Source organism: Harpia harpyja, chromosome 18 (assembly GCF_026419915.1).
Source record: "Harpia harpyja isolate bHarHar1 chromosome 18, bHarHar1 primary haplotype, whole genome shotgun sequence".
Taxonomy (NCBI): Eukaryota; Metazoa; Chordata; class Aves; order Accipitriformes; family Accipitridae; genus Harpia; species Harpia harpyja.
Genome location: NC_068957.1, coordinates 7,735,439 through 7,749,218, shown reverse-complemented (window position 1 = coordinate 7,749,218; position 13,780 = coordinate 7,735,439). Strand labels below are relative to the sequence as shown.

The following is a 13,780-nucleotide window of genomic DNA, read 5'->3' as shown; positions in this document are numbered from 1 at the left end:
CCCGGGCCCCAGGCGCGGGCCGCCAACACGACAGCACGCAGGCAGGCTTTCGTATTTTTTTTATTTAAAATTTACATTAAAGTTAGAAAGGTATCAAGCTAAACAGCGCCGGTTCTTCAACGTTTGTCGCGTGAATACGTAACTCGGTGCAGTTCTCGCGCACTTCCATGTGTAAAAAGGAAACAAAACCGGGAATGGGGAGAGAAGATTGGAGCTCGGAAAAGCATGCAGTGAGCGGACCAGGGCAGGACGGAGAAGTGAGAAGTGCAAGGGCTGGCTCCAGCACGCTCTAAGGACACTGCACCCTACTCACGGGGAGTCTGCGTGGATCACTGTTGTTATTGTTACACCAGCTATCAGCATCACCTCCCCCTCCTGACACCGCTGACTTTTTTCTAACTTTAAAGAACAAGAGGAGGTTTAGTTGGGAAGAAAAAAAAAGTACCACTCGACCCACATCCACCAGCCGATGGAGCTTGTTTAATAAGGTGGGGGGACACAGGAGGACACCAGTGAAAACACACAGTTCTTCTTACTTTATTTCTTTGTTAAAATTAAATATTTCGTGGCTGCCAACAGAGCAAATTGCACCATGTTTGTATTTCCTTTGACTCTGAATGCACGGTTTCCAAAACCAACCAAACAGCAGCATACTGAAAATATTCCTTAGGCTTCACACCTCATGGAAGCCCATGACATTTATATTATTAAAGACCAAATTAGAAAAAAAATACGCCCATAACAATGTTTGAAAATGTATTCGCTACATCGTTAGTCCAAACATCACATGTCTGTTGCTCTTCAAAATTCCAGGTAAACAATCAGTTCCCCCGTATTACCCTGTCTTGTCACACAAATCACAAGACACTTCAATTTTAGGTACCATGCAAGTCAGTAAAAGAGCTTCTTTCCAAGACACTAACACTGAAGATTTGTTCCCCCCCTCCCCAGACATAAGACCCTTAAACTCTTCTAGGAGTGGCAGTCTTCTCCCTCAGACCCAGTGCAGCTGGCGAAGACAGATTAAAAAAAGCTACAGAGAGAGAAAAGGGAAAAAAAGAGAAAAAAACAGAAGATTAGCAAAAAAGAGAAAGACATTCAAAAAGCAGGAAAAAGAGATGCAACGTGAAAACAGCTGACAGAGGAGAGATGGAACCTCGTGGTACCTCAAGTACTTCAAGGAAATCACACAAGTAAAAACCTTTTTTAAGTCTTTAAAAAGACTCTACATAACTTTAAATAACATTCTAATAAGGCAAATGGTAAGGAAGAACAGCCAGTGACCTGCAGTATAGTTAAAAAAAAAAAAAAGCCACATTAAATAGTTCTTTTAGCAGATAATCTGGAAATCACTGACAGACCGATACTGACTGGTTTGGGGAGCAGGCCGACATTCGACAGTAGAGGAAGAGGTAAATACTCAAATTATTTTAACTTGCTTAAAAAAAAAAACCAACAAAACAAACCACAAAACAGTCAAAAGACTTTTATGGGAAATAAAATTATATTTATGGTGAAACAGAATACCTGAGAAAATACATTGCAATCAAGAGTTTTAACTGCTTTGATTGCCGGAAATGGAGGCCAGACTGTCGTCTGATCTGAGTTACTGCATAAGGTTTGCTGCTGCTGCAAGCAGCGAGCCAGACCAACATGTTGTATGCAGAAACTGTTCGTGAGGCTTTAGCATCATGCAGGCTACCTTTCGAGTAAAATTCTCAGCAGCAGCTCGCACTAAAAACAGCATTACCTATCATGGCTAGGTCTGAGGCGTGCTTATCTTCCAAAAACCCAGGATTGGAAGGGTTTTTGTTGAAACTATTTGGCAGCATGCATCCTGACCTTTCAGCAGGGTCAGGACATGTGGATTCACCCACATACAGAGAACTTAGCCTGCACACGGTGCGACTGAAGGATCAGGGTCACAACAAGCAAGTCTGAAATGGAAATGAGGATTACATGCTAGTCTTCAGGTAGCATGAATTAGCAAAAGAGAAAATAAAAGCAAATAAAAAAAGATAGATGATGTCACAAAAATGACACCAAGAATAAAGAGAAAAGATTTTTTTCTCTCTCAACTATGCGATAATTAAACTAAGGTGGTGTTGTCATTTTAATGTCACCAATAAATACATTTAAACTGCGTTGTTATTTTGCCAGCAAAAACAACTCACAGAACTTATTTCCACATCCCTTATTCATCTGGGTGGAGAGGGACCAGGAGAAAGGGGAATCCATTAGTTGTAGAGAAAAAAAAATTGTAGTATTTAAAGTTGCAGCATCCAAAACCTTGTTAGGACTAATTTTACATTGTTTAATAAAAGCAATAACCACCAGTACATAGTAAAGACAGAATCACAGTGAGCATATAGGAGAGAGCAAGGGTAACACCATGGAAAGGTCACAGCTGAAATGCTGTCACGTTTTATTAGACCCTCCGATTTAACAAGTAAATGAAGGTCCATTCCAGCTCATTGTATTCAGGGGTAATTACTCAGTACAGAGCCATGGGTTACTGTAAAAGAAGGGCAAAAGAAAACAAAAAAACAAAAGTAGTAAATGTTAACCAGAATTCACTGTCTGATGAAGTCTTTATTTAAAAACAAAACTCATCCAGAAATACACAGAGAAGACACCTGCAGGCAAACCACAGTTGCACTTGGCCAGAGTGAACCCCCGGCCCCAGTGAGCAAAACACCCTCCTTTTTTAGTGCAAATCTTGCAGTAAAACAAGCCTTTTGCTGAATAGAAAATATGAGAAGCAACCTGCCAGCATCTGTACACTTCTAAACAGATGCCAAATAAAAAAAATAAAGGTAATACTTTTTGCATTAAAACCAGAAATTGTTGGAATCACTGAGAAGAAAGTCAAAGAAACATCATCGTCTTTCTTCACAAACACTGATATGTACAGCAAGGTGACCAGCTTTCCCTGAGATTGGATCCAGGATGTGCATCCAGGCCAGCACACTGAGAGGGAGACAAGGCAAGAGATCCTTCGTGACCCCTGCGGCATTCAGAGAACACTTAGTTGCAAACCGTGGATCCAAGTTTGAGAATCCCCCAAGCCTAGGGACTAGAGGTCTGGACTCAGGCCCATGCCTGTGAGGGTGTCAAGTTTTGCAAAAAGTCCTTTAAAATTATTTGAGTCACACACGGCAGCACAGAAGGGGGTAATGAGGGGTTAGATACAGCCAATTAAAAAGGGGAGAGGGCAGCCGGTCTCCTGAGACAGCATGTCCCACCCCACGGCAGCCTCGGGTTGCATTCACAGCAGTCCCACGACAGGAGCTAAATGCACACCACCAAGCAGCCGCGCTCTCTTACCATGCAGCCCTCGCACAAAACGGAGGGAGAGACAAAAAGCCAAGCAACTGAGAAGAGGGGACGCTAGCCCTACGAGCACTCGGCAGCCTGCTATTGCCCAGCGGGGAAGAGGTATCAGCAACGAGCATCTCTTGCCAGTTCCACGTAGGCTATTGCCGAGTTCTTCACAAGAACTACCATAACCCAGAACAGCCAAGGGTACGGACTCTTGCTTAAAACAAAATGGTGAGCGCAGGAAGGGAGCAATGAGTAAAGGTGAGCAAACAGGCACAATGGCATAGCCGCGTGTTAACCGAATGTGGGGGCATTGGCTTCTGGTGTGAAGGGAAAGGTTCTACAGGAAACCCGAACTGAAAATGAAAGAAAAAGGCAGATTAATGGTTTTATGGATTAATAACAAAAAACAACAAAATAAGAATATAAATGTTTCCTAACACACACACACAAAAGAAATGTTGCTGAGTGTTAATAAGGTTTAATTTGATTACAAAACGTGCTTTATGCAGACACACACATGCATACACACACACGCACACTCAGCAGTGGGATGAATCAAATTTATTTTCTAAGCCAATCCTTTCACAGTTTTGCAAGCTACAGGACTCATCAACTGTGACTTGTCTGTGTCCGTGCAAAACAGTGGAGCCCTGCAATACTTTATGGATCAATATGGAGAGTATTTTTTTGAATTCTGGAAAAATACCATATATACATATTTAATTTAGCAAGGACAAATGCCCATTGAAAAAGGCACTGTCTGCATTTGTATAGTGGGAACAAAGAACTTCATTTGATTCAAAGCTCAGCACACAACAGTGTACAGTTACGAGGACTGCCAAAAGCAATCCAAAACCAACAAAAATCAGTAATGTTCACTCAAACTGCACTTTAGCCGTGCCTTCGTGCTCAGCACCAGAATGAACACTGTTATTCTTTGAGCTTATTTTTCCACATTCAGAGCCTGATAAGCAGAGAATTGTTCTTTTTATTGTTTTACAGTTACCGTTGGCAGCAGAGACATTCATTCAACCAGACTGCTCAAGACAACTGCAAGCTCCAGTTCGAGTCAGTGCAAGACCCTTCTGAAGCTCTTCTGTTAAGTGGAACGTCCCATTGAAATTAAATTCAAATGCCTCTCACTGACAGCGTAATGTTTACTTGCTTTTCCATTTCCCTTGGTGGAGCTAAGAGGGAAGGAATCCTGGAATCAGCTTTTCCCTATTTAAGGGCAGACTGTTAAGTTAGTTTGGACTGTATCCTGGAGAGAACGTAAATCCTAGCTTTGTCTGCAGGGAAGTGTGGACTCGAGGCTGAGTTTTTTAGGGTGTTTTATAGTTAAGTGGTGCTGTACCAGCAGGTCCCTTCTCTGAGAGACCTGCCCACCTCAGCCTGGGGTGCTGTCACTCTTGCCTTGGATAATAAGTATCGCTGCTCTGTCAAGAAGCAAGACATTCTTGTGGGAGCTTTCTTTTTCATCTCACCAGAGAATCAACAGCAAATTAAAACCGCTCAATTAAACACACTCAACCTAGCTATAAGTAGACCATTGTCATGAGCAGTTTAACCAATAACCCTAATGAGGATGCTGCTCTCCTGCCAGGCAGGTGCATTTCTTACACATCTTTGTTTAAATGAGCCTTCATTTTACAATACGTCCTGGCACTTTGCACTGCAGACACTTGCTTATGGCCAGGTTTGTTAACCCTTTCAGGCAACCTTATCTGTTCCACGAGCCTGCCCATGACTACGTGGCCACCTTACATCCCTGCTCACATGAAGGCAGAGACACTCTGGACAGAGCCACAGCAACTGGAGCAGAGCAGACTCACAGCATAACACCACTGACAGGGCTCTGCTCCAGTGGGAACTCTCCACGCCTTGGCAAAACTCCTCGGAAGCTCAGATGCTGGCCTTATTCAGGGGCAAAGCACACTGGTTGGCTTTTGGGACACACCTGGAATACAGCCCTCTTCTACCACTAGCCTTAGCCTAACCATGGGCACACTTGGCACGGCTCCCAGGCGTGTGGGTCTGTGTCTGTCTGCTACACCTGAACATCCAATCCATGGGTGACCCATCTAACTGTTAAAAATGTCATAAAGTCTCTCAGTCTATCTTCAGAGCCTTCATTATCTGCTAAATGCTCAGCCCATCACTTCTTGCAGTTTTGGACAATCAACTATAATCGGTCAGCAGGTGAATATTGGTTTGGTTACTCAGCAGTAGCTTCTTTAACGCCCCCCCCCCCCCCACACACACACACACAGACACACACAGACACACACAGACACACACACACACACACACAGACACACACAGACACACACAGACAGACACACACAGACAGACACACACAGACAGACACACACAGACAGACACACACACACACACACACACACACACACACAGAGACAGTTTGGTGATTCTCTGGTGCTTTGGGACAAAGGAAAGCTCTAGGTCTGGCAGATTTTACCATCTGTTAGTATGTGAAGAGAGGGATAGAAACTCGTCTTGCATCTACCTTCACCTGCACTGTAGCCACAAGTTAACACTACAACTTGGGGGGGGGTGGGAGGGAAAGAGGAGAAGGGGAAAAGACATTTTCATGGCTAGCTAGTTCTATCATCAGTGCCATCTCCATAGCAATTGTTGCCATAGTATCAACATGGCCTACGTTAATTTATTTCTAAGGGCGACAGAATAAAGAAAATGGAGCCACCAAAGTGCTGGGAAGGTCTAAAAGGCCGAGAACCTAATCCCTATTTCTCTACATTTCATGTCCTAATACTGCGTCTCTCTGCATTTTACTTTGCAGAATCTTTAGACAAACTTCATTGCATCCTTTTTCTACAGCTGCATATGTAGAAAGAGACTGGTAGAGCATGTATAGTAAGGGTGAAAGCAGAGGAAGGCAGAGATAATACTTAGAGGCTTCTGGACTTGCACAGGATCTGCTTTTTTAGGAACTGTAACTGATCCCACTGTGAGGTCTGTATTAGTTAATGACGCTTACCAGGACAATGTGCCTCATGCACCATGCAGCCAAACAGCAGCTAACTGTAAAACAGCATACATGTAAGAGCTAATAATGATGATAATGATGTAACAACAACAAAGAAACCAAGTCAATGATTAGTGCAAATTACAGAGCTTGGGTTTAAAAGAGTCACCTGTGAAAGAAAAAGGCTAGTGTACTGCCAGCCACTAGTAAACAATACGATTAAGCTACAGCTTGTGAAATTCATGGATTGTTAAGAGATATTTATAATCTAAGTACTGAAATGAATTATTAAGGACAATTGGAGAAGTTACAGGGTAAAAAAAGCAGCACTATTTCTAACACAGCTATTTTCCTGGAGGAGAGAGAAGCCTAGTATCTTCCCAAGTCTTACTCAAGCACTGACCTATCTCTTTCATGGAGTTTTCTGTGCCTTTCTGTGTCCTTAACTGACAGAGGTACCAATGCTTTTCCATATGAATGCGCTTGGTGTCAAGGAGCCCTTCTGAGATCAGAACCGCTTCTAGGAACAAAAGTGTGACTTGGGCCACAGCGACTAATTGCTCATACTACAGGCATGTCATCTCCCTTTTCTGCATTCCTGACCCTGACTGATCTCAGGGCTGAAGTCTGCAGTCCTCAGTGTGCAGATGTCTGAGGGCTCTAGGCATAAAAGAACTCGGTTGTGTATTCCTCACACAGTCCAGGCTGGGGAGAGATGTCTGTCCCCAGTCAGTCTCAGGCTCCTCAGTATAAAAAGATATTAAAAGCCCCTGAAGGTAATTCAAAAGAGCAAATCAAAATATGCAGTGGAAAAAGGAACGGACAAGCGAGAAAAGGGCAGCACTAATTGCTCATCGCAAAAGAATGTTGACATTGAAGCGGCTCCAGCTCAAAACTAAAAAGACTAAACCAGGATCTCATTCTGGTTATTGGGTTTTTCCTCTCTTGTCTCACTTGATTCCAAGCTTAACAGTCAAGGGCTATTCTCCCTGACAAACAGTCCTGTCAGCTCTTCGGGCATGTGCCATATTGTTCGTATTAACAGCACTTCTCCATGTATTTAAGATTGCGTAGTACAGGCGAGATTTACTCTGGATTTGCCCCAGGGATGTGCAGAGAGGGGATTATGGCAGTGGTATAGAAACCAGACCCTTGTTTATCTGTGCACCGCTCTTTGTACACACGCTAAGGTGGCACAGCACTCCATTTCAGGAAATGTACCACAATGAGAAGAAAAGGAACTGCTCATTGCTAGGTGAACCAGGAGAACTGTTTCAGCTGTACAGCTGGTTGCTCTTGAGCAACGGCAGAGCATTAGGAGCCTGGCATGGGCACTGCTGACAGCCCAGATCATAGCACCCTGACGAGGGGCTGGATCCTGTCACACCAGTCCCTGGCATGGGGAACTCCTGCTAAAGCCATGCAGTATCTGTCACTGTTTCTGTGGAGGGCAAAAAGCTGATTTAGGGCTGGAGAAGAGTGCTAGCACTAACAAAGAGCTATGACCTGGCCCCTCATTTTGCAGCCTTACATTTTGCAGACTCCAGAATTCAAGACTATTAGTCTCCCTGAATAATTTCCACAGTATAAGCTTTTTCCCAACCTAAACAAGTAAGAACCTGAGGCAGGACATGCTCCTCTCTGCGGGTAGTGGGACATCCCTGCTACCCACAGCCTAGCTTTGGCAGCCAATATTTTTCCACTTCATTACAAGCGCTGACAGACCAAGGGAGGAGCAGGGAATCTTTCCATCCTCTCCCATGCTGTCAGCAAGCAATGAAGGAGGTTAGCACTGCTCCCTGCTCTTCAGGATGACAGCTAAAGGTAAAATGCTTCCAGCTACTGCTCAGCCTTACTAGGGATTAAATCTGGCTGCAAACCTTCCCCTGATAAGAACTGGCTAGGTTGGGAGAGAGAGATGAACACCCAGAAAAATAGTAAAGGAGAACCATTACCAAAAAGCAAATACCACTGGGTCAGCAACTTACTTTTTTCTTTCCTTATCTCTTTTAAGAGTTTGCGATCCTCCAGCCTGCTGAGCCTGAGATTGGAGCAATTCAGCTGCTGTCTTCCTTTGTTTAAATGCATTTACTTCATCATCCAGAGACTTCTTCTTATCCTCTAGCTTCTTTTTTTCATCCTGATGTAACTTCTTCAGGCGATCAAACTTTTCATGCAGCTAGAGGGAAAGGAGAGAGGTGAGCAGGACGCAGCACTACCAGATATTCTGTTCACAGGAAAAAACGAAGATGGAAGGATCCCATGAGATCTGAGCCTGCAAGTCTCTGTTGGTCTCTACATCATTTCTAGCCCCCTGAGCTGACACTGCATAGACAAAGGGCAGGGAACAGTCTCCTTCCACAACAGCTTACAAACCAGGCACTGTTCCAGTGAGGCACCACTGCACAGACTAACAGCAGAGGATTGAAAGAGTATAATCATAAAAATATTTTAATCCATTTCCAGGGGTCTCTGCCTTTTTCTTCTTTAAAGGTCAGTAAATTAATGGATTTTTCACAATGCTAAGGAAGCTGTATGGGCATATTTTTTATATAACAAGCTTATATCAGGGGCTGTTTCTCTCCTTGAGTTTTGCCACACTGCAACTCTCCATCAGAATCAAGACTACAGGACTTTCATGATGCAGTAAGTTGTACAGTACAAGCACTATGATCTAGTTTTGTCCTACAGGATGAACACCTTAATGTCCCCATGACCCCAGGTTAAACTTTAGGCTTCTTGATAAGAAAGTCCTAAACCACACTCTGCAGAAAGTGCTTTGGCAGCAGCTACCTACTTGGAAGTGGATCTATCACTCATAACCATGAAGAGACAAGTACTGCAGTCTTCACCTCTTTTTCAGCCTCCTTCAGCTCCGCTTCTTTTTCCTTGACCCTCTGGACAAACATTTGCCTCATTGCCTCTTCCTTTTTCTGCAGTTCCCCCAGAAACTCATTTCTTTTGGCTTCGTAAGTTTCTTGTAAGCTAAAAAGAAAGTCCAGTGATATGACTTGGGACAAACTCTGCTTCCCCTGAGCCTCTGAAATCAGGCCCTCACCAGGAATATTGCTTGCCCACAGCACATTTGCTACTCACCCACCCATGTGTGCCCAAGGTCGTCTTCATCCAACCGTTTTTGAGGTCTGTAACCTATTGCACTTTCATGTATGTTGAATGCTGGGCAATTCAAACAGCCCAGCTGGCAACAAACACTAGTTCAGAGGGACACTGCTGTATCCCTGCAGCACATGCATTTCTACTCCCATACTTGCAGTTTCACAGTCAATCCTGCACACTGTCTCTGTGTTTTCACCTTCTCTCACTCAGCCAGCACCTTTGCTGAAGTCTGGATTTATCTGACCTGGCAGGTTTTCTTGCTGCATTGGTTCTTTACATGCTCTCTCAAGGACACACACATACACACACAAGCGCAGCGCATCCAACAATGCCTCTCTTGAGCTCTCCTGTCTCCTCCAGGGTTCCCACCTGAAGGGTTTGCTGTCTGGATCGGTGTCCTTGAAACCCATCTCTTCCAGTTTACATCGCCGGTACAACTCATAGTGGCGCGTGTGGGTCTGTTCGCGAAGGTCTTCCATGTTCACGCGGATCAGCATCTCCCGCAGCTTCACAAAGTCACAGTGAGCTTCATTCTCCACTGTAAGAAGACATGATAAGGAGTAAGATGGGGGCAGAAACAAAGGTCTCTTCCCACATTCCCCACCTGTCTACTCCTCCAACAGGTTTAACAGCCCTTCCAAGCAGAGAAAACTGTCACTATAGGCCTGACACAAGGATTTAACAAAAGATAATTCCCAGTGAGATATAAGTCCAGCAGGCCCTTGCTCCTCTTACGAGAGCCCTCTGCCTCCTGGCAGAAGTGTCACCATTCATGCCACGAAAATCCCAGGGCTCAACTCACCCTGCACTGTGCCCCAGGGGTACTGACGAGCTTTCATCATTTTGTTTCCTATTTTCAGTTCCTCCGTGCTCCCGATCACTGCAAACGGCAAGTGGGCCTGGAACACATTTAATGATAGCCATGTTAGTCCCTCTCAACTCTGGCTGACTCGTCAGCACACAGAGATTAGCACAGCCACTGAGCAAGACAGTCATTATGCACACGCTAATCTCAGGGAGTCTAGTCACTGGCCACTAGCCCAAGACAAGGGGGGAAAAAGGGAAGGTCCTTTTTCGAAACCTTGTTAGTGCTACCACTCTACATCCTCTACCTGGCTGATCCTCCCAGCCACAAGGTCTCAGGTGAGATGAGCCAGTGCAAGACTAGCATCAGAACGACAGCTCGAACAACACGCTGCGCGGCTGTGACTGCGGTGCTGTCCCGGGGGCTTTCCGTGGCTGAGGAGAGAACATCTGCACAAGCACAGAAGCAATAAAAGAGGTCTTGGAGCCTTCTTGATTTTATCCCCCCACCACTCCCTCAGCTCACACTGGAGCACAAGACAACTCGCCCTATCGGATCATGAGATCGAAGTCCCTCCTTCACAACCAGAGTAACAGCTCTTTCCCCCCTGCTTGCTTCACCCCTGGTGAGGAAGGGCTGAACACGTCCCTGCACCGGGTCAGCCTCCGCATCCACGTGTGCCCTGGGGTCTGCCCCAGGCTGAGCTGGGAAGGACTCTGCATTCCCTGGGGCTATGCTGAGCCTGCCCCGTGCTAACACTCCATAGTGCCTCACGCTTCCTGCGGCTGTGTTGGCGCTCACCCTCAGCACCCCCCCTTCCCAAATCCCGCAGCACTTCTTTATCAAAACTGGTTCTGAGAAACCCAAAGGAGTGCCAATGGCTTTATAAAATCCTCATGATGTTGATGCTGTGTGCAACCACTGCTAGATGGCTGCATAGCTAGAGGACAAAGGAGGCCAAATCCAGGGATCACACCCATGAGGAGGGATCCTGGGCACAGCAGAGCAGAGCTGTACCGCTAGCTCAACTGTGCCTTGTTATGCTCTTCAAGCTCAGACACACACTCCACAGAGTACAGTTGTTACAAGTACCTGAAGGCTGACTAAGAACAAGAGGGATTTGCTTTTCAAAAATTCAGAAATAAAAAATAGTCACTTCTTAGTAAAGAAGGTACTTTTTGTCTTCTGCGGAGAGACTAACAGACTTGCCTAGTGCAAGCTCAGCAGAGTCGGAACAGAAACAACTCCTGACACCTCTCTAGGCTCAGAAGACTTCACCTTACACTCCCCACATTCCCCAGACTCAAGCAGCCAAGCAAACCCCCCCAGACACTGCTATCATACTTTGCTGCATTTATCTGTTGTGCAATAAGCAAGATCCCTCCCCACCTCTGCTTGCTCCTGGTAACTGTACTGCATTCTGCCAAGCTGCAAAGAAGTCAAGCACAAGGTTTCAGCACTTAAAAATAAAGTTGCCAGCTCCCTGCACCCACCCCTTCTGCTGAGTTTTGTGCAGTGACATTTGTTAGCTAGAGCTTCTGAAGTGCACTGAGTTCTGGGCCATTAAAAGGGCCCCAGGAAGCCAACTATATGGAAGATCAGCGACCCTGGATTGCTCTCAAGAGCAGGTAGTGAAGTTTTAATTCCACAGGTTATCTGAAAACTTGGACAAGTTCATGACAGCTGGTACAACCAAAGTATTTCAGAGATGATGTTTTCTGCTTTCAGAGTGTGGCTCATACAGTCAAACTGCAAATACAGCAAAACTGCCTGCAAGCACTCACAAAGATGGGCTCTTCAGCCTTTATTCCTTGGCCTCGCAGCTCTCGCACGGGACACACGCAGAGTAAGTGGGGCTGGTGGTCAGTCTGATGGGGCCACCCTGGGCCATGCAGAGGCTCTGTGCACTGGGGCCTCCTGGGTCACTCTCCATGCCGAGTTACCTTTGCAATCATACTGACATGCCAGCACCTAGAAGGACACAGGCCAGCACGGAGCTGTGCCTGCTCTGCGCAGGGTAAGTTCCCTGCGGGAGAGGCCAAGCAGCAGAAAGAGGAAAGGGGTCTCCCAGGTTGAAGGATTCTGATTTTCAGCAGAAGACTGTCTAATCGCAAAGGGCAGAGGATACAAAACACTGGAGGGGAAGGAAACAAAGCTGTCTCAGCTGAACAGCCTCCATACTGCAACATGAGGGAAACTCCCTAGCCAGCTTTCAAAGGAATAATTTGCTGCCTCATTTCTACAAGCTGTTGTTTTTCCGACTTCAAGACAGCCCACGCACAAGCAGCAGCACTATCCACAAACGCTTCTGCAAACAGAGTCAAGAAGACTCATCAATGGTCCCTGTGGAGCAGGTCACTGCCTCTCCACTGGCTGCAAACAGGCCTTGCACGTCCTGTGGCATCCCGCTGTGCAGCCACTGTCAGGCAGCCTGACAGGAGAGAGGGCAAGCAGAGACCCCAGGGCTGAGCAAGGGCCACATGCCACCTTCGGCTGCTCTGGGAGGAACCGGAGACATCACACCACAGGGACACGCTGGCTAGTGCCTGACACTGGGTGGGCTCTTCACCTACTGCAGGTCGGGCTCCTCACTATGGGATGCACTGGAACTGGTCTGTACCTGTGGCCAACTGCTGGAAACTCTGAAACGCCCCAGGTACTAAACCCCACAGAGGCTACAGCCTTCTCTGCAGGTCTACACAGTGCTATTTCCAGAGGAAAAGCCACCGCAATTCTGTGGCACCTGAGGTTTCAGGCCAGCCACTCCCCCTCCAGGACAGAGGATCAAGCGAATGTTTGCTAGTGGCAATGTGCTTCCCACTGGTGACTCTCTCCTCCACAGCCCACCAGAGCTGCTCACTTCTCTCCTCTTCCCATCCTGCCACTTCTGGGTGAGAGCTTCCAGACCTCCCTGTTGGCTTCTTGAGACTGTCCATGAGGAGCATCCCATGGTCAGCTTCTCCCACAGCTGTTAAAGCTTTTTGTTTGCTTCGTATCCAGGTCTCCAGGAGAGTGAAGTAAGGGGATTTCCAAGGGACAAAGCAAGCGATGGGAGCAAGAGGAGCAACCTGAGACAGTGGGAGAAACACCATGCTATGGCCACACAGACACAGCCTGAACTTCAGCCGTCCTCAAGCCCAGTTACCCTCAACAGCAGAGTCACTTCCTCCACTGGTACCAACTGTTTGGCTGCTGTCTTTGACAGGGAAAAAGTGCTGGTGATTTCCTTCTTCCATCAGCAAGGAAGTTCCAGCTCCCGCCCTGTGGGACAGCCCACGTAGCTGCATGTAGTTTCATTTAACTAGCAGGTGCAGGGAGAATATTTTCTTCAGTAATTAGACTAATTCATTCAAAATGGAAAAGCCAATAGGCAGTTGAAAGAATAGGAGAGCTTGTTTTTCTTATTTGATTTAAGAATAAAATCCAGATGGGAAGAGACCTAAAGGATTTTAGACAGTGTCTTCTCTGAAATTGTAAATATATGCTGGTGGGATTCTCAAAAAGACCAAATCAGTTTCAACGAAAATCAG

The 13,780-nt window shown here is 46.0% G+C and overlaps 1 protein-coding gene across 6 annotated transcripts in view; it reads right to left on the bottom strand.

Annotated features, from left to right (window-relative positions):
- Positions 1 to 44: 44 nt before the first annotated feature.
- SEPTIN6 (septin 6) overlaps positions 45 to 13,780 on the bottom strand; it is a 32,638-nt gene continuing 18,902 nt past the window's right edge. Inside the window, exons 6-11 of one of the 6 annotated variants that reach the window (XM_052814100.1) lie at positions 10,248 to 10,344; positions 9,815 to 9,983; positions 9,181 to 9,313; positions 8,317 to 8,507; positions 6,341 to 6,384; positions 2,573 to 3,677 (exon numbers count right to left, since the gene is read on the bottom strand). In XM_052814100.1, the coding sequence (XP_052670060.1) occupies positions 6,381 to 6,384; positions 8,317 to 8,507; positions 9,181 to 9,313; positions 9,815 to 9,983; positions 10,248 to 10,344 (594 nt within the window). In that variant the 3' untranslated portion in view covers positions 2,573 to 3,677; positions 6,341 to 6,380. Of the gene's footprint in view, positions 1,938 to 2,408; positions 2,516 to 2,572; positions 3,678 to 6,340; positions 6,385 to 6,478; positions 6,498 to 8,316; positions 8,508 to 9,180; positions 9,314 to 9,814; positions 9,984 to 10,247; positions 10,345 to 13,780 lie in introns of those variants that run through there. The other 5 variants (XM_052814096.1, XM_052814099.1, XM_052814097.1 and 2 more) reach the window with 5 other exon arrangements.